Source organism: Mustela erminea, chromosome 8, assembly GCF_009829155.1.
Source record: "Mustela erminea isolate mMusErm1 chromosome 8, mMusErm1.Pri, whole genome shotgun sequence".
Lineage (NCBI taxonomy): Eukaryota > Metazoa > Chordata > Mammalia > Carnivora > Mustelidae > Mustela > Mustela erminea.
Genome location: NC_045621.1, coordinates 81,230,527 through 81,258,015, shown reverse-complemented (window position 1 = coordinate 81,258,015; position 27,489 = coordinate 81,230,527). Strand labels below are relative to the sequence as shown.

The 27,489-nt window shown below is 40.9% G+C and overlaps 1 protein-coding gene across 3 annotated transcripts in view; it reads left to right on the top strand.

Moving 5' to 3' along the window:
* LYPD6B (LY6/PLAUR domain containing 6B) overlaps positions 1-26,635 on the top strand; it is a 176,369-nt gene extending 149,734 nt beyond the window's left edge. For 2 of the 3 annotated variants that reach the window (XM_032356180.1, XM_032356181.1), the window contains exons 3-6: positions 17,904-18,056; positions 20,565-20,663; positions 24,256-24,386; positions 25,895-26,635. In XM_032356180.1, the coding sequence (XP_032212071.1) occupies positions 17,942-18,056; positions 20,565-20,663; positions 24,256-24,386; positions 25,895-26,074 (525 nt within the window). In that variant the 5' untranslated portion in view covers positions 17,904-17,941 and the 3' untranslated portion in view covers positions 26,075-26,635. Of the gene's footprint in view, positions 1-16,563; positions 16,628-17,903; positions 18,057-20,564; positions 20,664-24,255; positions 24,387-25,894 lie in introns of those variants that run through there. The other variant, XM_032356179.1, reaches the window with a different exon arrangement.
* Positions 26,636-27,489: the final 854 nt, after the last annotated feature.

Below are 27,489 nucleotides of genomic sequence, written 5' to 3'. Positions count from 1 at the left end.
CCTTGTTCCTTCACCTACAGGTCCTCAGTTCTTTTAGTTTCCTGTATATCATTATTGAGTATATTTATACATATATAAGTAAATACATATAGTAATTTTTATTCTGTATTCTCTCCAACATAAAAATTACATTATATTCATATCTCTGTATCCCATTCATATATATATCTATATTCTAGAGCTTTTTTCATAACAGCATATAGGGAACATCCTCACTTTTTAAATGACTGTGTTATATTTCATTGTGTTTTGTGTGTGTGCGCACACACACACACACACACACTCCTTTTGATGGACTTGGATTATTTCCAGTCATTTGTTACTAATAGTGCTGTGATGACTATCATGGCAATGTATCACTGTGCATGTGTGCAGGCTATCTGTTGAAAAAATTATAACAAGTGAGATTTTGGGTTAAGGGTAAATGCATCTGAAATTTTAATGTTACCAAATTGCTCCTAAGTGGTCACCTTTCCACCAGCAATATATGAAAGCAATTGATTTCCTATGGTCTCCTTAAAAGACAGCATTAGAAAATATTTTTACCTGTCAGACTCATCAAAATCTTGAAACCATACAGTATACTTTCAGTTTGCATTTCCCCTATTTGAAAAGATGCGTAAGTTTTCTCCTGGTGTTTCACAACTATTTATTTCCTATATCCTATGAAATGTCTATTAGTGAGTGTTCTTTGGTTATTTTTCTGTTAGGTTGCTGATAATTTTCTTATTGATTTCCAGTAGCTATTTCCATGTTAGTGAAATTTTCATTATTTTGTCTGTGATATAAATTGAAAATATCTTTTTCTAGGTTGTTGTTTTTTGACTTTGCTTATGCTATTTTTTTGTCATACAAAACTTATTGTTTAATGTAATTGAATTTATGAAATTTTAATTTTATAATTTCTTGGTTTTGAATCATAATTGGAAAGGCCTTCTCCCACTCCAAGGACGTCACTCATATTTTCTTCTGGTACTTAAAAAAAACAACAACAAAAGCATTTTGTTATAGGAAATTTTAAGCATATACAAATTAGGGAAAATAATAAACCCCAACTACCCATTCTCCAGCTTTATCAATTAGGAATATTTTGCAAATCTTTTACTTTACCTATTCTCCCATCCATTTTGAGAATATTTATTTTTTATTAACATACAATGTATTATCATTTTGAGAATATTTAAAGCAAACCTCAGGTAACATATTTTCTTTTTTAGAAGATTTAATTTATTTATTTGACAGAGAGAGAGGGAGTGAGTGTGCACATAAGCAGGGGACGTGGAGGCAGAGGGAGAAGCAGGCTCCCCACTGAGCAGGGAGCCCGATGTGGGGCTCAAACCCGGGACCCTGGGATCATGACCTGAACTCGAGGTCAACACTTAACCAACTGAGCCACCCAAGCATTCCAACATATATTCTTTTTATCAGTATATATCAATAATATATAAGGACTTTTTAGAACATAACTCTTCTGTGATTATTACACCAGTAATTCCTTATGATTATCTAATGTCATCCTGTGTTCAAAATGTTCTCTTGTGGAACTGTAATGGCTTTGATTTTTTGTGTGTGTGTGGTATAAGATATGTATCCAGTCTTATGTTTTTCTTGGCTATCCAGTTGTCCCAACTCATTTTCTTAAAGTAAAATCTTACCTTACTGGTTCGAGGAGCCACCTTTACCATATAAGAAATTCCCACATGTATTTGAGTCTGTTTTTGGACTTTCCATTCCATTTTTCTGTCTACTCCTGTACGAATACTATGCTGTTTTATTGTGGCCATAGCAAATGTTTTCATGTCTGTCAGGAGGAGTCATTCTCTAAAAGAAATAGTCATCTACTCCAACTCAAGCTATATAAAAATGACAGAAAATTATAGTTGGCAGACCAGCCTCCTAAGGTCAGGGATGGGCCTGATTTAGAAACTGACAAGGAATGGGAGTTGAATGCGTGAGAGTGAATGTGGTCCCTAAGGAGAGTAGTAGTAATAACACACTATAGGGAGGTAAATAGTAATTACAGAAGAGCATGAAACTCAAGGCAGGTCCTCATCTAGAAGGTGGGAGGAGGAAGATGAACCTACAAAGGGAAAAGGACATGATTCTGATGGTTGAAGCTTTGCCCTCATAAACAGCCAATCCTGGTTCTCTTTGCAAAGTCACGAAGGCTGATAATTAAAAAGGTTGAGATAGGGGCGCCTGGGTGGCTCAGTGGGTTAAGCTGCTGCCTTCGGCTCAGGTCATGATCTCAGGGTCCTGGGATCGAGTCCCGCATCGGGCTCTCTGCTCGGCAGGGAGCCTGCTTCCCTCTCTCTCTCTCTCTCTCTGCCTGCCTCTCCATCTACTTGTGATTTCTCTCTGTCAAATAAATAAATAAAATCTTAAAAAAAAAAAAAAAAAGGTTGAGATATGTGCTGTGTACCTGCTCCGGGGAACTGATCAGAGACAAGAAATATGCTGTAGAGCAGCAAGAGCCCGGGTGAATGAAGCGTGGAGAGGAGGCCGTGCTGTCATTCTGCTCTGGGCACTTCAGAGACTCACAAGGGCAGCAACGTGAATGCCACAGCAGTCTGCGCGCGGACTTGTGTCTGTGAGGGTCCGAGGGTGAACCTCCCTGTGCATTTCCCAGGAAGAGCAGTGAGGATATATCATCTCAGCCTTCTTTCCAGGAGACAGCATGAAATCTATCGAACAACATATCTTTGCTGAAAAAGATCTGAATGTGAGATGACTTCGGAGAGGCGTTCTCAGAAAGATATCCAAAAGTATTTATTTAGCAGGGCCAAATCATGATTTTTCCCCTTCTGAAATGCACATATCTGCTAGATACTGTCTATACCTTCCTGAAAGCCCAGAGAATGAGAAGGTGGTCAAAGCACCAGGAAAAGGCCTGGATCCGGAGTGGGTGGAGGTGTTGAACCTGGATCCCTGCTCTGTGACTTCATTCCCCAGCAGACACCCTTAATAACCTTTGGCACAGCCCCAAACCTTCTCGTCTCCAATTTCCTCTTCATAACCTGCAGATGAACACAGGGCACTTACCTCACAAGAACGTGTGGGCAAGATTAACTCGCTTCAGATGGGAAAGTTCTTTGCTGATGAGTCATAGGGGACGGTTGCTAATTTGAGGTTACACAGCCACAAGCTGGGGTCATCTCCTGCTGCCCAAGCCCTGACACCAGAGGGGAAGGGGAAGTCAGTCTTCCTCAGAGTCAAGGAAATGGACTTTAGAAACCGAAAGAATGGGTGAAGCCTACCTTAGTCAGGCATTTATTCAACGACGACTAACTGTCTGCCCTGTGCACACGTACAGGCAGTTGTGGGGGTTGCTGTTGGATTACTGAGGAGTGGTTACCCGGAAGTACAGGCACTGTGCTCACTACTAGAGTGGTCATCACCCATGGTGGGATGTGGTAGCCCAGAGTTGTAACTCTGCGCTAGAAGTCCGTCATCTTTGCCGTCAAAAGTGTGAGCTGGGGGCACCTGGGTGGCTCAGTGGGTTAAGCCTCTGCCTCTGGCTCAGGTCATGATCTCAGGGTCCTGGGATCGAGCCCCACGTCGGGCTCTCTCTTCAGCGGGGAGCCTGCTTCTCCCTCTCTTTCTGCCTACTTGTGATATCTCTCTCTGTCATATAAGTAAATAAAATCTTTAGAAAAAAAAAAAGTGTGAGCTGGGCATTTGTTACAACAGGCTTCACGTTCTGGCAAACTCTGAATAGTAAGTAGGGTCATCAGCGCTTCCTTAGTCCATCACTTTCTGGTTGCCACCCTTACCTCATCCCTAAGCTAGTCTTCTCTCTCAGATGCTTTCAACGAAAGGAGTCTTTGGGTCCACTAACAAGAAAGTACTAGAAAAGAGAAGACTTCCTTTGACTTCTTTTGTTATATGCCGGTGTTTTAAAATCTGTATTCAAGGTGTACTTTAGGTACAAGGTAAAAGGCACTCTTGTAGGCATCATCACAGAACACTTTCTCTGCCAATAAGGAGTTTTATGGTCTGGAAATTGGTACAGAATATGGATGAGATCTCAATGTACATTTCGAGCTGAACTTTTTTCTACCTTCTTTCAGTTGTCCTTGAGTGAGGGTAGCAGGGAATGGAAAGGGAAGAGGAGCGAAAATTAAGAAAGGTGGATATGAGTAACCTTGGAAGGTGAAGGGAAGTGTTTTTTGGGCAAACGTGGCTACCAAAAACATTATCTCTGTAGAAGGGTTTGGGACTGCACAAGATGAGAAGTAATCAGAAGCCTAACCAAAGGGGGGCAGGTCGAGAAAATTTCTTCAGTGAGAAGCCTATTGTCATGTAAAAATTCATGGTGTTTCTCAAAATATAAGATCTTAGGAAGGAGACTGCAGGGCCAAGCACCATTGTATTGATACAGGATTCCAGTTTATAGTGGATTTATTATATTTAAATAAGCTTACATCTCTGTGCAGATATTTGTAGGTACTATAATGCGGTAAGAGGGTACAACCTGAAAATAGCAAAGCTTCAGTGGGCTTCAGTACCATGTCCATAACATGTGTTCTGTTTTCTCAGCTCTTTTATTGACATTCAAGAATTTGCCTATCTCTTTACTTATTTAATGTTATTTCTCAATGACAGTAGGAGCAGATAAAGCTAATTTTGATGGACTTGTGATATTTGCCTGAGATTATAACATTCTTCAGATAGATTTATCTTCTATATAATATTCTCATTTTCTTTCTACAGCCTTCATTCTTACCTAGGTTTATAGAATAAATTCAAATATTGCTTTATTATAAGCCAATAGTAATACTTGCTCTAGTAAAGGAGTAATGTTTATTCACAATAGCTGTTCCTATAAGAAGTATAATAAGTCCGAGGTGCCTGAGTGGCTCAGTGGGTTAAGCCTCTGCCTTCAGCTCAGGTCATGATCTCAGGGTCCTGGGATCAAATGCCGCATCGGGCTTTCTGCTCTCTCTCTCTCTGCTTGCCTCTCTGCCTGCTTGTGATCTCTCTCTGTCAAATAAATAAATAAAATTTTAAAAAAGAAAAGAAGTATACTAAGTCCAGTATAATAATAAGCCATGATGCTTTGGTCCAAAGTGACTCCTGATATTTTAGGACCATATTCAAGGCTCAGTCAGGGTCCTGGCTGGGACTTGGCAGGCAGACATATTCAAGGGCATATTCAGACTGGTATAATTGGAGAGAATTAATAGGGTGCTGTTTATAATGGTATGGTTAGGTTTAGGAAGACCAGCAAGAGATAGTACCATGCTCCAGGGTCTGCAACAGAGAAGAGTTTATTTTATAGGCTCACAGGACAAGGAGAGAGAATGGCTCTCAGAACCCAAGAGAAGGTAGCTGTGGAGTCAGCTCTGAGACGGAAGCTGAGGGGTGTGAAACAACCGGGCAGGAGTGAATCAAGGGAATATGTACCCCACTCTCAACTTCTTCCCGTCCTCCAACCTGCCAGTTTCTGCCATTAGTCAAACTAAATTGGAAGTCCGTGAAAAAAAGAACTGTGTGAGTGATCTTCACTTGGCTTTGCAGGGCACAGAGTAGAGTGGAGAGGGATAGAGGGTAGGTCTGGAAGGACGAAAGGTGAAAGCCTGGAGGGTTCATTTCCCTTCCATCCTGTGAGGAGAGCTTGGGAAGATGGTGTGGTCATAGCATTTTCTGAGCTTGCCGTAGTGTGTGTCAAACAACACGTGAATACACTAGGTGTAGTTGGGTAGACTTAACATTGCTGAAAAGAGAGTTCTCACAATGTCCACAGGGTTAGCCTAAAATCTACAGAAACAGTTGAAATGGGAATTCTATGGTCGAGATGATGAAAAAGGTTTTTTTTTTTCCTCCCAATGTATTTTTATCGGTAATGCCTGCAATTGTGTGAGACCTTTAGAAACTCTCAGCTCCTCCAAAAGGAAGGACTAAGAACTTGCTGTGCCCAATCCAGTGCTAACCAAGGAGGGATATAGTCTTCTGTCCCCAAATGAACCCCAAGCCTTTTTCAGAGTAGAGCCTAACCCATGGGCTGGAGCAGATATAGTAAGGTTGAATGAATGAGAAATATTTGAACTAGGCCTTTAAGATTTTATTTATTTATTTGACAGAGAGAGACACGGTGAGAGAGGGAACACCAGCAGGGGGACTAGAAGAGGGAAAGCAGGCTTCCCGCTGAGCAGGGAGCCCAGTGCCGGGATAAAGAATGTGATGCTGGATGAGGGATGTGGGATGTGGGGCTCAATCCTGGGATGCTGGGATCAAAGGCAGAGCTTAATGACTGAGACCCAGGTGCCCCATGAACTAGGCCTTTAAAGACGAGTGGCAAGTACAGGTAAGGACCCATGTGGAGCACTTTTGAAAGCAAACTTTGTAAGAGCAACTGCCTATCGTGTAAGTAAAGGCTAAGAATATAGATTTATCAGAAAACAGATAAATGAAAATGCTAAGAGTAGTTTTCCTAAAATTGGTCTTTAGAGGAATTTTACACCCTTCTGTCATATATGCTCAGAAAATCATAGAATTTGAGAGCTGAAAAAAATGTTTATTGAATTTCAGTCCTAATCAAGTAGGTGTTGCATGAATGTAATGATATTTGCCAACCTATAATCTATAGAGGAACCAACCATAAATCTCTACATTTCACTTCCCATTGATAATTTGACAACAGTGGCAATGGGTAAGGACTTATTTATTCTCCAATTTTCACAACTTTCTGCAAAACAGATATTTAGTATCTCTATTTTACTGGTAAGGAGACTGAGTCTCAGAGAAATAGAGGGAATAGCTAGAGATAGTAGATCCAACAAATGATGGGTCAGAATTTGCACCCAGACTGGGCTGCCTACAAAGGCCATTTTTCTGCCATTATACTTGGCAACATTTACACTTGACTTTACCCTTGTGCAATCATGAACTGTTGCTTAAATGCAGTTTTTCATGTTGCAATTAAAACACTATTTAATGCACATAATTTTTCCTTTTCCTCTGGGAATATGAAATTATGCACATATATATCTTTATATATGTACATTTCCTTCTGCTCCAAGTGGTAATAGTGACAATTTATAGAGCAAGTGAAATGCTGTAACTTTGTTACATATGCAGAATGCAGATATTTTTTATTAGGATTGCTTTTATAAGTTTGTCAGCTTCCAGAGAGTTCTTTGAATAATCTGCCCTGGATTTTGTGACTATGCAAAAGTCAGCATGATATTCTTTTGCCATAGTGTGCAGTTTGTGGGTTTTTTTAAAAAATGCCCTTCTGTTTTCACAATAATATCTGCAAACATGTTGTTTACTTGTGTGATCTATTTCAGCTGTAGAATCAAGAATGAAGTTGAGTTAGTGAGGGCTCTATAAACAACGGTCAGTAACATAAAACCCTAGTGCAGAAGAAAGATGACAGACCAGACATAGAATAACAGTTTTGCATCCTAACCCTCTCCGAATTGGAAGATAACCGTGTGGGTGCTGAAAACAGCTGACATGATGGGTAATACAGTCTTTCATATAGAGTTCTAGGGACACTTTTACAACCTGGCATGTAGTTAACACTTAAATCATTCAATAAAATATATCTGTGTATGTGGGGCATCTGGGTAGCTCAGTGGGTTAAGTCTCTGCCTTCGGCTCAGATCATGATCCCAGGGTCCTGGGATCGAGCCCCGCATCCGGCTGTCTGCTCAGCAGGGAGCCTGCTTCCCTTCCTCTCTCTCTCTGTCTGCCTCTCTGTCCACCTGTGATCTGTCTGTCAAATAAATAAATAAAATATTTTTTAAAAATCTGTGTCTGTGTATATGCACATGCGTACATGCATGTGTGTGGGAGTGCATATACGCATGCACACATATCCAGATGAACTGATTGCCTAAGACTTCTGCTTTGTAAAGACATTCTCTCCTGTTAGAATAGATACAGAGAGATTCAAATGAGGAACGCATCTCTACGCACACTTTGTTTTTATGGTCCCTTTTCTATGTCAGCTGAGACCAAATGAAGTCAGAAGTACTTGCCGTCATCTACACACTGACCCTGAAAGCTACATTTTCTCAGTTGAGTTGTGTATGCGATATAATATGAGAATGTGCACTTGGCAAGAAACATCCCTCCAACAAATGTAGAATAATGGATTCTTAGCCAGCTGTTGGACATTTCAGCCTTGATTTCTATTATGAGAGCCTTGATTGGTGATTAAAAGAAATGGGTTCAGTAAAGCAAGCAAGGGTAAGGGACATAAAAACAATGTCTTCCGTGCCCAGCCTGTGCTGCTGCTTAGTTTATGTCTGTGTAGTTCTGCCTGGGGAATTGCTCATTAACAGTGCTAAACACCTGTGTGCCCACAGCTCTCTTGCAGAGCGCCTGTCCGCTGGTATCTTTCTCTTAAATGTAAAGAACTGCTTCTCTCATGGAAAAGAAAATAATCTCTCGCATTTGCCTCCCCGACCGCAGAAATATCACTATAGAATTATCTTTTAATATTGTGCCCTTGACTTTTTTTTTTTTTTTTTTAAGAAATGGCCAGTTGAAGGATGCGTCTGGAGCTCTTTGAAACAAATTTCAGGCATCGTCCATATGTTGTTTGGTGCTCTCTGTATGATGAGACATAGGGCCTATCAGTTTGAGAGTTAAGTATCAGAAGGAGTTTGCCTTTATCAAATAATGAAAATATGTGTTCCCCTTAGTCCCTAAGAGTGAAAGGTAGTGCACAGTAGATGAACAAAGTTTAGTGGTTAAGATCTTTCTCTCATCTAATAAGGTTTTTACTCTGCATTTTGAGAACCTCAATGCATAAGTGATTTGGCATAAGCCTCCTAAAAATCACTTATGGATATAAACTGGGCAAAAATTATTTCACCTGTATGAAGGATACTCTCAAATTTAATCTGTTAACATCTATTTATTAGGTTCCCACCATTTGTCCAAATAGTTCAATAAAACCCGGCAAACCAATCTTGATTCTTTTTAGAAGGAGCATGTTATCCAATTCCTAATCATCTAAGCTTTTTAATCTTGTTCACATGAAGTTCTTAACCATCTCTTTCAGTGTCATCAAAACTTTCTCAAAACATGTAAACTCATGTTTTTGACAAAAACTCAGTAGAAAAGCTATTACTTGGGAAGGGTTTTATTTTTTAGGTTTTTTTTTTCCTTAAAATTTGAATCACGTTTAGATAGTTGCCTTTAACATTGATTTGACTATTTTCCCACCCAAATTGCACACTCATTGCCTTATATTAACTCATGATTAGATTTAAGGTTCATTTGCATAATGTTGTTTTAATATTAGCCCTGTTTTAGACATTTTATCATGTTGCATGGAGTAGAAAAAACTTTTTAGCACTGTAAAATGTGCAGCCTGCTATTTAGAAATGAGATACTCATTTCTGTGAATTTTTGATCCTATGATTGATGAGATTTTAAAAAGTTTTTATCCTTCTACACATTATAGCAGAAATCTGAAATATGGGAATACTGTATTACATTTATGACTTTTTATGGTATAACTGGAAATCTTCATTACTATCCCTCCATAAAAATCATAAAATATTAGAAGTGGAAAGAACCTTGGATTCCTTCCAACTTTTCATTTGGTTGCAAGAAAGATTATTCCTAAATATCCTTTAGAAATTGGTGCAAAGAAATCAATACTGTTTACCAGATTCAGTCCAGCTAGTATGGAGCAGAATTGGACAGTTATATCCCTTAATCTTATCTCTGTTCTCCTGCTAATGATGTCTGAAGAAATGGGGAGGGAAGGTAAGGATCTAACATTTTTTCAACGCCATCTAAGTAAAAGCTGCTTTACCTGTGTGATTACACCGAATTCCTACAACAGCTTAAGAAATTTACCTACATGGCTCTAAGCCTCCCTTATCTTATTGACAAATGGGGACAGTATTTCTTAACTCTGTGGTCACCTGGTTACTAAACCTAGAAGCAGAATTTATAGTTTTCATAAGAAATTGAACATGACACAAAGAAATGAAAATTCATTCCATGCTCATGGATTGGAAGAACAAATATTGTTAAAATGTCAATACTACATAATGCATTTAAAGCAACATACACAATTAATGCAATCCCTATCAAAATACAAATACCATTTTTCACAGAGCTAGAATGAACAATCCTACAATTTGTGTGGAACCATGAAAGACCCCAAATAGCCAAGCAACCTTGAAAAAGAAAAGCAAAGCTGAAGTCATTATAATTTTAGACTTTAAGTTTTATTACAAAGCTGTAATCACCAAGACAGTGTGGTACTGGCACAAGAGTAGACACATAGACCAGTGGAGCAGAATAGAAAACCCAGAAATTGAACCCACAACTCTATGGTCAACTAATCTTTGGCAAAGCAGGAAAAAATCTTCAATGGGAAAATAACAGTATCTTCAACAAATAATTTTGGGAAAAGTGGACCGCTACATGCAAAATAATGAAACTGGACCACTTTCTTAACCATACACAAAAATAAATTCAAAATGGATGAAACATCTAGATGTGAGACCTGAAACCATAAAAATCCTGGAAGAGAACAGAGGTAGTATCTTGTCTGACATCAGCCATAGCAGCTTCTTTCTACATAGGTCTCCTGAGGCAAGGGAAACAAAAGCAGAAATGAACTATCAGGACTTTACCAAGACAAAAAGCTTCTGCACAGTGAAGGAAACAGTCAACAAAACTAAAAGGCAGCCTATGGAATGGAAGAAGATATTTGCAAATGACAGATAAAGAGTTGGTATCCAAACTATACTATAATAACTTAAAAGATCCAACACCCCAAAAATGAATAGTCCAGTTAAAAAATGGGCTTAAAACATGACTAGATCTTTCTCCAAATGGCCAACAGATATATGAAAATATGCTCACATCACTGTCAACATCATCTGTCAGAGAAAGACAGATACCATATGATTTCACTCATATGTAAAGTTTAAGAAACAGATGAACAAAGGCGGGGAAATAAGAGGCAAACCAAGAAACAGACTCTTAACCATAGAGAGCACACTGATGATCCCAGAGGGGGGGAGGTGGGTGAGAAGATGGGTTAAATAGGTGATGGGAATTAAGGAGGACATTTTGGGTGATGAGCACTGGGTGTTGTATGGAAGTGTTGAATCATGACATTGTACACCTGAAACTTATATTACACTGTATGTTAACTAACTAGAATTTAAACAAAAACTTAAAAAAAATGCTGATCCTGTTTAAAAAAAAAAAAAAAAGTGGAACCAGAATTTTATTCTGGGTGCTCTTTCTGAACCTAAAGTCTGTTGTTTTTCCTACTTTTTAAAATGATTATATTAACCCTTGATGGACACATCTCACATTGAGTTTTTGGCCCCAATAATATGTGTGAGTACTGGGATTATGTCTCTTATTTATTATTTTCTAAGTGCTCAGCAGAGTACCTGGTATAAAAACATGACTTACAGTTTTACTACTTTTTTAAGATTTGGACAAGCTGGTAATGAGATGTTGAGTCATGACCCTATTTTTCCTTAGTGAATGTTGTTGTCCATGGAGATTTTGTATTTTCTGATGAAACTAATAGATTGGGCATAAGGTTAATTTCTCTCCTGTATTTTTTGCTCCAGGCCCATAAAAAGGCTAGATTAAATATCTTTAAAGAGATTTATGTATTTTTTAAAAAGATTTCATTTATTCACTTGCGAAAGAAAGAGAGGACAAACACGTGAGCATGGGTGGGGAGGGGCCAAGGGAGAGGGAGAAGCAGGGTCCCTGCTGAGCAGGGAGCCCAACTCCGGGCTTGGTCCCTGGACCCTGGGATCATGACCTGAGCCAAAGGCAGACACTTCACTGACTGAGCCACCCACATGCCCCAAGAAATTTATATTTAAACTTAGGGGGAAGAAAGATTTTTCATGTACCAGAAATAGAATACTGATTAGAGAAGGTAGAAGCTCTCGTCTTAGGAGTGGGGCTCTAGATGGCCAGGCAAGGTCAGCAGTTGAGAACTCAGTCCCCCTGCAAAGAAGGGAGCTGGCACAGAGTCTGGCATAAGTCCCATGAAACACTGTTCTTGAATTTAATGGGAACCAGAGTATCTCCATTGGCCCACCTGGCCCAACAGCCAGAAACAAGTAACACAACCTTTGTTGCGGATGGTAAAGTTTTCTGGCAAGTTTCTCCTCTTGAGAGCAGTGTTTTCATCGAGTCCATTCTTTCTGAGTAAAATTTCAACACTCATTTTGAATTTCCACTTTGCCTTCCTTCTTTTTACAAGAGAAGCCAGGCCTATTAAAGTTTGTCATTAAAGTGTCTTACTGCAGGATAAGTGATACTTTCAGGAAGGTGTGAATGTGACTGTTGATGGGCATGTTGGACTTAGCAGAGCTGCCTCCTTTAAATTCTCCATTTCATTTGTTTTATTGGCAGCTAGAGTTAGCCTTGGCTTGCTGACTCATTTTCAGCAACTGCAGGAAGTACCAGTATTTACCACATCTATCTGGACTCTTCTTTTTCATCTCTCCTTGTGAGCCCATTTCTTTATCTTTGGACACTCTACCAATTCCTTACCACCCACAATCTCTGTCTTACTTGCTAACGGAAGCGTTCCTTATAGGCCATAGCTAAGTGGTTGGTTCTATTCAAAAAGGTGTTTATAGGGTATTTACCATGCACTGAGCCTTGACCCAGGTAATTTAAAAATAACATAGGTCATGTTCCTGCCCCCAGATTATTAATGGTGTCCAGGGCATGCTGCTTCTTGAAGCTCCCATCAGCTTTGCACGTTTTTTGTGGATGCATAAAATGCCATGTATAGGACATGATGATGATGACTACTCAGACCTGGGACATAGTCATGGTTCTGGACCAAGTGCTGTGTAGGTCCTTTACTCTGGGCAATAGTAGTAGGCCAAAGTCTCAAGCAGGTTTTGTAAGTTTATAAATCTGGCTACCTGCCATTTCCTGGAAGACCTGAGAGTTGCCCATCCCTGTGGTATCCCTATAAAGGTGCTTTGCAGAAAGCACCCCATCTTTTGGCAAAGAAGCACACTGCCTTCTGGAGCAAGAATTATCAAACTTTCCAAAGAGAAGATCATAAAACAAATGGAAGACCAGCACCGCAGGTGAGGGGTTTCAGACCAGGCCTACCATCTAGGAAAATAGTATAAAAATAATGTGCTCTGTTTGGGGAGGAATGTTTTTGAGCTACCCTTGAACTTGAGGAGTGTATACCACATCCCTGATGTATGTACGGAATTTACTCAGTGCCAGACATAGAAACATCTAAGTCAAAGGAAGCCCAATCATGATAGCTGTATCCTGAAACAGCATCAGCCTCTCTTTACTATCATTTAGGTCTGATTCCTTTGAGATGCTCAGCCCAGGGGGAAAATATGTATAGACACAAAATTTTGCAAATAACCCTAAGAAGCTTATAGGCCACCCCTCCCCGCTATGAAGAACTCTGCTTTATGTGATGGTCCTGGAGAAAGTCACAGAATGAAGATTTTTTTGTTTTCCTTTTGGAGCAAAATCCAAGCTCTACTGTAACCTTGTTCTGTAACTGAGATGGTACTGGAAGCCCACTCCGCAGAGTCCCAGCAGATGATTTTTAGTTCAGAGTCTCTGAAATGATTCTAAATGTAAAACAACTTTCAGATACCATACTTAGTCATTTGTTTTTTCATTATCCTAATGTCTTTTGGTTGTGAAAGATAAAACAGTCATGTTAACACAAACCCACTGTAGAGCAGATAGAGATGGATCTGGGCACTTAGGGGAAAAGCAGGATAGGGGAATGGATTATAGAGCCAGCTCTGGAAAATAGGTGATGTTTTTTAGTGTTTTCCTCATTTGACAGGTAAAACTTCTGCAGTTCTAGAGAATTTTGATGGAATAAGGCTGTGCTGTTTTAGTTGAAAACAAAATGAAAAGACACCAGTCCATTTGGAAGCAATTTTCCTACAGTTTGTTTTTCACTACTGCTCAAGGGTGGCAGGTTAGAGGAAGCTACGTGGGAATGTTTTGAGGAGATGTTCCAGGCAGTGTGCTAGGGTCTTTATGCGCAGTCTCTGAACCTCTCTTGTACAATGGTGATGGGGCCACCTTCCCTATGGTGCTGTTTTGAAGAATGGAAAAACCCAAATACAAATCTAATCTGGGTGTGTTGTTCCTTTGGTTGATTTTAAGTCGTCTGCCATCCACTCTTTTATTCAGAGATGCCTTTGGGATTCCCAGATAGGTGAATTCTACATTCCTCTATATTCTCTATTATTGGCATCCTTTTATTCTGGGAGTTAGAAATAAGGCTAAGGATTTGGGACTTATCACTCTGCAGAGACAAAGCATTTTTTTCAAAATTAGAGAAATCTAAAACCAAATCATTCCTTGCTTTTCGTTAGATCCCAAATCCTTGCCATGGCCTGTAAGTGCTTGTATGATCTGGGCCCCCCTTCTGGGAACACGCTGGTCACACTGGCCACTTTCTGAGTTCCTCAACAAGGCAAACTCCTTATCTTGGGACCATGGTATCTTTCCTCTTGATTCTTTGCTTGTATGCTTTCTTCTCATCCTGGGCCCACCATACATGTAAAGTATCTCCTCCTGTTCTAACACATCTCTTTATTGTACTTATCTCAGAATTGGGATTATCTGAGATTATGTTTTTCCCATATTTATTGCCTATCTTCTCCTTCTAAAATGCAGACATGATGAGAGCAAAGACCTTGTTGGAGATCCAGTAATAACAAGGTCTTTCTATGCACTACAAGGTCTTTCTATGCAGTAGCCACATTGAATGAAGGAATGGGCTTCTGTCTTAGATAGAGACAAACCAGGGATTCTGGCTTGTGATTTCTGGTTCATCAGAGGACATGTTTACCTGGGGAGTAGTAGAAAATGGCAAACATAGCTGATGAGATAGTTTAAGTGCTTCATAATATTAACTAATTTAATTCCCACAACCTTATGAGGTAAGTGTTATTACTTCCATTTTATAGATGCATAAGTTGTTGTATGGGAGGTTAAGGGACTTGCATGAGGCTCTGTGTTTGGAAAGATGTATTTGAGCCAATGCTCTTTACTACCAGATAGAAAGTGCCCATGTGCCCAGCACTTGGTAGAGTGCTTCATACACATGGTGTCATTTAATCTGTTCTTCAACACCCTGGGGTAGGGACTGTTGTTATGCCTCTTCTACAGATGGGTAAGCTGAGGCTTGGGAAGTTTAATCAACTTGTCTGAAGTCCCACCTTTGCTTAGTGATGGAAAAGGGACTGAATGTAGACAATATTACTCTTCAATCTAGAATCATAGACATCATACAGGGTAGCTATTGGAACACAGTGAATTTGAGGTTTTTGAAAGAGGGATTAGTCTCCCCTACTCAGAGACTCCCCACTGGTGTAAAGCAGGGGTCTTCATTCCTGGACTCCAGATTCATAATGAATATGGAACTGTCCAACTCAGAGAAATGAATAGGAGAAGTAGAATTTGTACCAGTGTAATGACTTGTTTGTAAGGAGTAATACAGTTAGCTGTAAGAAATGTCTATTTCTTCAGAAAGAGCATATGAATAGGATTTGGAAATCTGGTAACTCTGAAAAGTCAATTTTGGTTTCTAAAGTGGAACCAGGAAAAAAATATATGTATTTTTTTCTCATGTAAAAGATATATAAAAAATATATAGAAACAGTAGGTCTCACTCTGTCCTGAACTGAACTGAAATGCAGTATATAAAGTTTGGCACTATTGATTTTTGAAGCTCACCAGGTTTACCTTTACACTGAGTACTTCCTTAGAGACTCAGTTCTCAGTGGCAGAAGCTGTCTGTAGGGATGGGGGTGCTGTGGCTGTATGTTGTCTCTTATCCAGTTCCAGCTCCGTAGATAGACATTAGCCACACATGGAAAACCAATCTACTCCCAACACAAGAAAAGTAAAATCCCCAGATCCCATGTATTAGTGGCCTGGCTTCAGACAAAATCTCCATGTGAAGGATTATGCTCATCTGTGCAGAGATCACACTTTTCTTCTTTGAAAAATTCCCTAAACCTACTGAGACCAGCTGATTCAGCAAGAAGAAAATGAACTCAGGCAATATTATTGAGCTCTAAGATTCTAGCATTTTCACAGACTCGTATTACAGGTGCTGTTACTACACTATCCTATGTGAGTCTAACTGAGTCTATATTTGATGCATACAATTACCCTGACATGTGGGCAGAACAGGTGTTATTAAGCCACATTATAGATGAGGAAATTGAGGTTAATAGAGCTTCCAGAGCTTGCCCAAGTTCAGGCAGCTAATAGAGAGCAGAGCCAATATCTGAACCAAAGTCTTTGGACTCCAAGTTACATTCTTTTCTGCTTCCCACACCTTCCCCCTTGCCAAAGAGAACAAGTTTGTGGTGACACAATAGGTTCTTAGCATCTCTACTGAAGATCTTCTTACTACCAGGTTGCTTCTAGAGGGTAGGACCTCTGGGAACTTAAGATGAACCATCTTACTCAGTGCTCTGTGGACATCGTTGTTTCATGGGTCCCAAGCCAGCTTACTTTAAGTCTTTGAAAGCTGTGAGTAGTATTTGTGGGCTAGGACTAACATTATATGTTTTTCAGCTTTTCAGAGAACTTTTATTCTGCTTCCTCTAGAACCTACACTGGCAGCTTCTTGCACCAGGTATGACAGACACAGGTGGGGATGGTATTCTTTTTTTTTTTCTAATTTAATTTTATTCATTTATTTAACAGAGAGAGAGATCACAAGTATGCAGAGAGAAAGGTGGGGTGGGGGTAGGGGGAGCAGGCTCCCCACTGAGCAGAAAGTCCGATGTGGGGCTCAATCCCAGGACCCTGAGACCATGACCTGAGCTGAAGGCAGAGGCTTAACCCACTGAGCCACCCAGGTGCCCCTGGGGATGGCATTTTTACAGTGATTCCTTTATCTTCTCTATGCCCTTGTGCTCTGGGATCCAGCAGAGACTCACTTTCAAATTCACTGTTTTTTACGGACCGTGCTTCCCACTGCTCCAACTCTTATGATTCCTTCCAGATTCTGAAAATGTTGCAGAACTTCTCAAACTTGAGTGTTTACTCAAGGAATGGTGTTGACAGAAAGGTGGCTTGGTATAACTTCAGGGGACCATGCTCTGAACCCTGGCCAGTAAGAGATTGGGTGATTCAGCACAAAGCACCCCGGTTAGCCTCAGGCAGTGAGAGAATGGGGTGCAGCCACACCCCTGCAGCTGCTTGTTCTACTGGAGCCTGAAAGGCCTTTGGGTGTCTGGCCCCAGCTCTGCTGGCTGGTGTCAAGGCCTGACCAGTAGAAGGCAGTAATCACTTAATTTTCATCTGTGTGGGGGCACCTTGGTGGCTCAGTCATGAAGCGTCTGCCTTCAGTTCAGGTCATGATCCCAGGGTCCTGGAATGGAGCCCTACCTCAGGCTCCCTGCTCTATGGGAAGCCTGCATCTCCCTCTCCCACTCCCCCTGCTTGTGTCTTCTCTCGCTGTGTCTCTCTTGGTCAAATAAATATATAAAATCATTTAAGAAAACAAAAACAGGGGCACCTGGGTGGCTTAGTGGGTTAAGCCACCGCCTTCAGCTCAGGTCATGATCTCAGGGTCCTGGGATCGAGCTCCATATCGGGCTCTCTGCTCAACGGGGAGCCTGTTTCCTCTTCTCTCTCTGCTTACTTGTGATCTCTTTCTCTGTCAAATAAGTAAATAAAATCTTTAAAAAATAATTAAAAAAACAAAAACAAAACCAGCAGCAACAACAACAACAAAACCTTTCACCTGTGTGGGAAGAATGCCGTTTACCACAGGTATGGGCCCTACAGAACAAGTAGATGGTGGAATATATTTGAATAATCAGGATTTCCAAAGGGAAGCAAAACATTCTCCTACTGATACACAAAATGCAGATAACTGTGACCAGTCTCTCTCTTCATCGTAGATATGTGAGTCTGGGATTTTCCCACAGCCAAGGTCAGAATGCTGCCCCTACGTCATGCTCTGGCTGTCGCTGCTGTCCAGGTTTTCATCTTGTCAGAAAACTGGGCATTGGGCAAGAACATCAACTTCTACAACGTGAGGCCTCCTCTGGACCGTAAGTACTGGTCGAGTCATAGTTCATGGCTGTGGGGTCAAGGTGACCATTCAGAGACCCTCTTTCCTCCTATCGTAACTTTGCCTGCTCTGGAACATTTGGTTTACACCTAGAAAGAACCAGGAAGTCTTCCCTACTTCTGTGGGGAGAGGTAATTCATGGTGACAGAAGTTTGTTCTATTTCTTTAAAATGGTTTGGCTTTCTGCTGAAGTTTCCAAGGGGTTCTTGTTTAAAATAAGCTCTTGAATATTGTTCCTAAGAATGGCTTAGCAGAAAAGATTCAGTGTTCTTTGTTGATCTGTTCCTTGTAGAGGCATATTGGCTGTAGGAAATTTCTCCATATATGATACATTCTTTCAAATGGTCATTAACAATTTTGGAACAGGTTAGTTTGGTTGAAACTTAGAAGGAAAGATTACTTGGATTTTTATTGATAATGTACAGTCACTATTAGAAAGAAAACTTTCCCATTAATTTCTTTAAAAAAAAGTATCAGTGAATATCATCTATAGGATAAAATAAATATATATATATTTTAAAAAGATGTTATTTATTTTAGAGTGAGAGCACACAAACACGGAGGGGCCAAGGGAGAGGAGGAGAGAATCTCAAGAAAACTCTGCACGTTACATACATATATGTGTATATATGTGCTTGTATACAGATATCCTCTGTCTTCCTTTCTCTTCAGACAAATAAAACTTCTCTGATATGTTTTATTAAGGAAAGATTGTTGTAGATAACAGTTGTTTGGTAGAAACACCAAAGCCTGGGGTTCCCACACCAGGAAGAGTATTAGAATCATGATAAAAGACTTTAAAACTACATATTCCCTGGTCCCTTCTGCAGAGATTCAGGCATCAGAAGGGTGGATGCAGATTATTTTTTTCTTTTCTTTCCCCAACCCCCTCTCCTTTTTAGAAAAGCTTTCCTGATATTATTGATGCACAACCAGGTTTAGGAACCACTGTATTTATACTACTACTTTTTTTTTTTTTTTTAAAGATTTATTTATTTATTTGTGGGAGAGCATGCATGCAAGCAGGGAGAGGGCAGAGAGAGGGAAAAGGAGGGAATCTCAAGCAGAGTCCACGCTGAATGCAGAGCCTGATGCAGGGCTTGATTCCAAGACCCTGAGACTATGAACTGAGCTGAAATAAAGAGTCAGACACGTAACTGACCGAGCCACCCAGGCACCCCTATACTACTTTTAAATGAAGCCTATATCATTACTGTTCTTTACTTTGCTTTTTTATTATTTAGGACATTGTGTGTGCATGTGCATACACATATATATCACACACACATGTACACATTTGTACCACACACACAAACACACATACACACACCTTGAACTATCATTTATTATACATTTCTAAATTGGTAATGATCATATTATGATTATATTACATTATTTATGACATGGCACAGACAGTTTTCATAAAATCTAAATTACACATTTTCAACTTTATAGGTCTAATACAATTTTATGATAAGAAGAAAACACATTTAAAAAAATGAAAAAAAAATTGACCAATGTGTGGTCAGGTTACTAGGGTGGTTTGGGGTTCTCCTTGATCTTTATGTGTTTTATTCTCCAGAAATGGAAGAATTGAAAGTTTTACACAAGGCTTTATATCATGTCTTATAAAGAAATGTCAAATTCATTATACTTTTGACATCTTGCCCATTAAAACAATAAGATACAAGGTGGAGGGAAAAAAAAAGGATAGAGACAAAAAGGGCATTCTAGCGGCTTTCAATGCAGATAGCCAACAGTCATAATCCTGCTTTCTGTAACACTCTATCCTGAGCATAAGAGCCCGAGAATTACTCCCATCCTTATAGGAAATGTTACATTCCTGACTGAGGTCTAATGCTGTGATAATTAACATACATCAAGTGAGATTGCTATAATGGAAGGGCATGTGGACAGAAACTAGCATGATTTGACAGGGGGGCAGGGTCTCTCCTAGATATTTTTATTGCAACCTCCTGTTTAATATTCAGGATTCCTGTGCATGTCCTGGGGATCTTCACTGTTAGTGTTACTGTAAATATTATTATTCTTGGAAACATAAAAGCCACACAGCTACTTAGTGGGAAGAGTAGAAATCAAGCTCACACTTATCTGACTCTAGTTCTTCTCAGGGGCCACTCTGTACCAAGTTATTGGTTCTGACACTATCCCCACCCTTGCCCGTTCTCTGAATTCGCGCTTATTCCCAAGTTATAAATTGTAATGGAGCGATATTTCAGAGTGCCTTGTGGAATCATTTTCCTTACTCTCTAACAGAGAAGTAGGCAAAGTATTTAAAGAAAAGGGAATAAAAAACATGCCCCGAAGTCTGGCAGTTACGTCCAGCTCGCGAGCAACAACAGTTCTCAGGATGATGGCTTGTACGTTTTGTTTGATCTAACAAGAGTTGCTAATTTTGTGCCATCTTTGATGTTTGAAAGTTTGTCCTTTGTAACCTTTCTGTTTCACCATGCATTTTTCTTTAAAGCTACGCCATTTCCAAACAGCTTCAAGTGTTTTACTTGTGAAAATGCAGGAGATAATTATAACTGCAATCGATGGGCAGAAGACAAATGGTGTCCACAAAGTAAGTGTGCTGAGTTTGGAAGACGCTCTTGTGATCTTACCTCATTGAGGTCTCTCATGTCTGGCCCTGAGCAGACATGCCATATATAATGGGATTAGCATATCAACAGGCTGGTGATGCTCTGTTTCAATGAGAGATTTAAGAGACTATGCAGATATTAGACTGTTCTGACAGTATTTGGAAACTGATGGCATATCCTCAATTTGTCGATGTGTATGTGTCTCCAAGGAGAATTTCTTAAATAGTGTTTATCAGGCAGAGCAAATAAACCACAATATTGTCTAAGGCATTCCAGGAATTTCAGAAATGCTTGATGATACCTCTAGGAAAGTCATACGTATTGGCTGAAGCAAAGAAAGGTTTTTATACTCTTGGGATACACTGATGCTTTGGTAACTCATTCATTCATTTGACAAACATTTGAATATCTTCTTAGTTTGCTTAGTGCATTGACACATCCCTAGTGCCCCATCCAGTTGCCTGGCCCATACTAAGCACTCAATAAATATTTGTTGATAGAATGTACACATGCCTTTGATTAGGTGGTCAGGAAAATCTCTGAAGAACTAGGACCTGACTGACCAAAACAAGGCAGCCATGTGGAGATCTGTAGAAAGAACATGCTAAGAAGAGGGAACCCCAAATGCAAAGTCTGCAAGAGAACAAGATTTGGCCTCTTCAGTAAACTGGAAGAAGACTGGCCATTAAAACTTAGGGGGAGATAGAGAAGGGGTCTCATGGAAATAAGGACCAGGGCACATAGGATCTTCTTTTTCTGGTTGAATTTGGATTTCATTATAAATGTGATAGGAAGGCAGGAGGGTGTTGTATGCTAGGGAAATACAGGATACTAGTTGTGTTCTAAAATACTGTTCTGCTGCTATGTGAAGAGCCGGTGGTTGGGGACAAGAGTAGAAGGGGACACCAGATGGGGTCTTTCATTGTCTTCCGAGAAGAGAAGATGGCAACTGGGACTAGGGTGGTAGGAATCGAGGGACAAGAAGTTCAGTGCTTTAATCTATACAGACTTGGTGGTAAAGCAGACCAGATGTGCTGATGGGGGATTTAGAATTGGAAAGCTCTACTTAGAGCTGTAAGAAGATCAGGCTATTCAAATTTTTTAGGAGGTACTGTTTTTTTTAGGTTTTTAGACCTAAAAGGCCAAGAAAAGCCAACTAGCCAACCGACAATCTCTTCAAGAGTTAAAGATGATTGGTTTTGGTGTTTTGTTACCTTGACTCTTTTGGAAATTTCTGTATAATATTCTATAAAACAGAAATAGCCTTACCTCTTCCAGAGAAAGCCAGTGTGTGGCCCCAAGAAATAGTCCACACTGCAGACCTTTTTGGGGCCTGGGTCTCTGATTCTGTAAATTAGCACAAGTGGTTATGATATCTACTTGGACAGTATTTGTCATGATTTCTTTTCAAAAATAATTATTATAATTTTTCTTGAGGTTCTTTTATGTTTTCGTAGAGTAACCCTCAATTGAGTATGTGCTTGTGAATACCTGAATGTATGTTATGCATTTGGAGATTTCTACATTTTGCACAGAAAGGTATCTTAGTTATTTCACAGTTTTAAAGATTGACCAACACTTGCTTTAGTACCTTATTTCAGAAGGTGGGTATCGTTCTGCTATTTGCTTTAAATTCCCCTGAAACACTCGGTGGTAAGGATGCACACAGTAGTAAATTGGGGCCTTGATGTCTAACTTCTTGTGCTTCATCTTCACAGACCGTATTATTTTGAATTGTATCAAAACACTGTTCCGCCAGGTCTGTGTGTAATGCTCCAAATTGTCATTTATTCATCAAAGTCATTTTTAATGGGAACGTGCATGGATATTTGGGGTTTTGGAGTTTTATCTCTGTTGAAACACATGAACAAAAGAGGAATGCTGCAGCTTTCTACCACCAAGCAAATGTCAGAGATGGGAAGGCAAAGCCCGTGGACTCTTCCAGGTCTACCCTGAACACCTGCTGTTTAAAGAGCTTGCCATGAAATAACCCCATGTTCCAGTGTGCATGAGGGTGCAATCTTGACTGTTCTACAGTCAAGCCCCAGAGATACTAACCATCTGGAATTCTAACCGAGGGTGTAATTTCGTACAACTTGCCATTATTTAGGGAGTGATAGTCAACCATTTCTTGGGGCGAACAGGGCCACAGCCATTGTTCGATGTCATCTCAGGTTTCCTTTTCACCTTCGAGTTTTCCTTCTGTGGTCTGTCAGTGTTGTTAAGAGCGGTTCTCTGTGTAACAGGATATGACAAGAATGACATTTCTTGTTTTATTTACCCTGGCTTCTGTTCTGACTTTCCAGGGCTGCTTTAGCACGGGTGACATTTTATATGAACAACACAGCTACCAGTTTTCAGCTCTCCTTTGTTTGAAGTCTAAGTTGAAATGCCTTTCCAAAACATTACAGTCATTCCTTTTCCTTCCGAATGCGGAAGTCAGCTACTCCTGCCGAGCGCCCCACACCATCATCTGGTTTCATACTGAGTATGCTGAGAGGCAGAATAGTTGGGGAAGAGTACAAAACCCTAGAAAACGGCCCAGGTTAGAATGCTACCTTCCACCACCTTCTCCCCGATGTAACTGTGGGCCTTCGATTTGGGTTGTTGTTGTTTTTAATCTGTACAATGGTATTAATATGACTTGTCTTAAGGCTTATCATAAGGATTGGCTGGGTGAATACATGTTACTGTGTGTAGCTGCCGGTACCCACTTGGTAGGTGTTAGTATTACTTGAAGTTACAACAACCCTATCGAAATGTCAGCATACTTTTTATTTAACATCATTTTATTTAAAAGAGAGTGAGCTTGAAGGACCTGAAGGCACTCACTTGTGACTGAGGCTGTTCTGGGAAGCCGGGTATTCTCCATATTAAACAAGTCTCCCCCTCCCCCCATCTTATGATATTGCCGCTGTCGTCCCTTCTCAGTAACCTAAGGAGCATTGCAGTGGCCTGAGATCACTACAGAGAGATGCGAAACCAAAGCGGAAGGTCCTCAGATAGTGCATGAGATCACTTTCTTTCAAAGTAGTAAAACATGAGTGCTTAAAGCCCTGAGGAAAGTTGTAGAAATGAGCTAGGCACGTGGCAGGGAGGGAACAGAAGGAGTAAGAGTAAAGAAAGAGGAGAAAAATGGGACTACTCAGGAAAAGTCAGACATGCTTGGGGGGAATAGAGTGTGGGTAGGAACTGGGTGCGTTAGGAAGCTGGTCTTGATGTATACTTTGAAGCATCTGCTTTTCATTTCACCTCTGGCCTCTTGGTAGACAAGAAACAAATGCTGAATAATACACCAAAGTGCTCTAGCCCATTGCATTTACACCGTTTGTTTCATAGAGTCCTAGAACCTGTGTTTCATAGGGGGAGAGAGAGATATAGGCACTTTGATATGAAATAGCAGACCTAAGGTCAGCTTTAGCACACACCAAAGGCGAGGTGTCCGCTTCTCCCATTAACCCGCTTGCCTGGAACCCTAAGGATCGTCCTGAAGTTTAGTCCTTTCTGAAGTGATTTTCAAGTCTCTCTTTTGCAATGTGACATACGAGGTTGCTTTTTTTTCTTCTTGCCTAGATACACAGTACTGTCTGACAGTTCACCACTTCACCAGTCATGGAAGAAGTACATCCATCACCAAAAAATGTGCCTCCAGAAGTGAATGTCATTTTGTTGGCTGCCACCACAGCCGAGATTCTGAACATACGGTAAGGAGTTGTGTGTGTAAAGTTACTGTCCTGAGGTTTTTTGTTCCTGATGGTTAGTTACACGTAATGGAAAGGCAGGAAGGATGAATGAGATGGTGTATGTGTTTACTCTTTGGGGAAGGACTCCCTGACAGTGATGCAACGGAGACCACAGAGAAGTTGCAAACTCTCTGTCCTTCAAGGAAAAAGAACATTACAAAAAAACAACCGATGCTTCCCAGGCCACACAACTACACTCTAGACCTCGGACTTTGGGTAGATTGACGTCTGCTCTGGAAGCCTGAGAGCAAACCATCCATGAGAGAATGACAAACCCACAGAGCCCCACTCACAGATTTTGGTTTTGGCCAGGTATCACCAAGCACACTGCCCAGGGAAGCTGGAATGTGGGGAGAGGGAAATGGGGACACTTTGACTAAGGAGTCCTGGTCTTACCCCCTACCACAGCTTAGATGAGGAAGTGAGAGTCTGAAAGAGTTCATCTGTTTAATAGGTTGAACTATAGATAGATTTTAGATCACTCTATCTCGACTTTCTCGTCCTAAATGAGCAATTTTCCTCTTTTATATGCCTGGAATTCTGAAATGTTTGTGAAAAAAAATTACTTGGAAAGTGTGTTAATTTCATGAGATTGTAGAGTTTGATTTAGTTGATGTGTACAGAAAGTGGCTCTGGCTCCATAGGATAGTCTCCTGGGAACTTTCGTAGCTATGTCATGGGGGATGGGGATCCCAGATGGGCCTAAACAGAACTTCAGGCTGGGGTCCTGGGCATCAGCATCTTTCTTTTTTAAAGCTCCCCAAGGAGATTCTGCTATGCACCCAGGGTTGAAAGCTGCTGATAAAGGTATTTCAGAGCTGCTGCCTTTTTCTCAGCTAGCCAACCTGGAAGCCTCTGTGAATGGCTGGCTAGCTTTATCAGGTTGAAGCATCGTTCCAGGTATTATGGCAGGAGATTGCGTCCCCTGAAAACATCTTGTGCTGGGAGGGAGCAAGCCTTTTTCAGCACCCAGCAGCTATAATTAGCAAGCCGTTGCTGCTGTAATGATAGGAATCAGGTGTTAGTATAGACAATAGAGAGCCATTACTATCCCCTAACGAGTAGTACTGAGAAAGAAAATCAATGACCAGTCCAAAAGGTTCCTCGCTTTCATTTTTGTTTCAGTGTGTTTCCTTACAAACCTTAGAGGATTTGTTGACTCAGTCAGGCAGTCTTATTCAATTCCCCTTCGTCTTCTTTCCAGTGTGCTTTTGCTTGGCTCACTGCAGATAAATCTCTGTTAAATGAAAAGATTCGTCCTTACTTCAAGATCATCCGTACTGCCGGGTCAGTCGGGGGGAAAGTTACTTGAGGGGGCCTGATGCTGTCGTAGACTGGATGAGCTGGTGAACTCTAATTCTATCTAGTCTCTGTGCTGAAGAAGCTTCCTTCGGTGGCTCTTTGCTTCAGCCTTTCCTCTCTTTCCCATTGCTCACTCTCTTTCCCCTGTCGTCTTGCTTTTGTGACAGGAGTGCAGGTCCTGCTGTGAAGGCATGATCTGTAACGTAGAGTTACCCACCAACCACACGAATGCAGTCTTCGCCGTGATGCACGCGCAGAGGACATCCGGCAGCGGCGCCCCCACGCCCTCCTTACCCGCGCTTGCCTGGGTCTCTGTGCTTCTGCTGATGCAAAGCCACTGTTCCTAGGAGAGCAGAAACCGCCTCCTGAAGCACAGGCCAAAAACTGCGTGAACTCCGAACATTTGAGTGAAGACCAGTTTCGCACTGGAAGACTGCAGCTTGGACCCCGAAGCGGAAGCCAGTTGTTTGCTGGGCTAGAGCACTCCTGCATCAGGCCACGGGATCGAGGAAGGGGATGTGGCAGGAACTGAGGAGATCGTCTGGCTTCCCAGCCTCCGGGCCAGAGGGGCTGCATTTTGTCACTTGTGGCGGGAGGAGCCTGCCAGCATCTGTGATGGGTGGGTGGCGATAAGCCTGTGCTGCTCCTGCCTGCCCAGGCTGTTAGCTGAAGGGATTCGTCAACCCCAAGACTCTTTTCTAAGCTGCTGGGTCAGACCGTCTCCTGACTGTGCATGATGAGCTCAGAGTGTCTCTATGAAATCTCATCCTTCCCCTGTGAGAATGCAGTTTTCCCACCAATGACATAGTCAATGAGAAGGCAACTAGCTATAGGAAGAAGACTTCTAGTTGAACCAATAAGAAATCCATTTGCTCGTGTTGGGGGGAAATAAAAGCTTTTAAATTATACAACGTACAGTGCATGCTTGTGTGTTTCTTGACTGACCTGGTGACCTCAGATAAAACATTTACCAGTGTTACAAAGGAGGTCACTGAAGTCATGTTTCCATGTACCATGGGTGATATATTCTGGCTTAAATTATAAACTTCCATGCCAAAGTGACCTAGCTTTTTTCTTTTTTGGAAAGGATACTTCTTGGGATGTTCAATTCAAATTAGTGAATTGAGGTCTTTTCTTAAAGATTTTTTTTATTTTCTTAAAGATTTTATTTTATTTGATAGAGACACAGTGAGAGAGGGAACACAGCAGGGGGAGTTGGAGAGGGAGGGGGCTTGATCCCTGCCATGGGGCTTGGGCTCCATCCCAGGCTGAGCCACCCAGGCACCGAAGTCTTTCTGATGCAGAAGTATAACAACGCCTCCTCCCCAGTAGCAGCTAAACTTCAAAGAAACTGTCAAGGGACCCCCTCCCCCATAGGGTCAACTTTTCTCTGAATGTCAGGATCACCGAGAGATCTTTTCTAAAAATGTGCTAAAATGTTTGGTCCTTTTGTCTCATCTTTCCCTTTTTTAACAGTCTCAACAACTTCTTTCTATTTCCAGAATCCTGGATTTCCTGGCTTTGCAACTGGGGTGATCTTCAAACACTCTACCCTTGTATGTTCAGGGGATGAGCAAATGGAGTTTTTTGGGTTTTGTTTTTGGTGTTTTACTGAGCATCTACCCTCAGAACACTGAGCACTCCATAGAATCCATTAATGATGCTATCCTTGCTGCGTGGGCTCACCTATGATAGGAGTCAGCAATCTATTGTCCATGAACCAAACATGTCCTAACACTTTTTTTTTTAAATTGTCCTACCA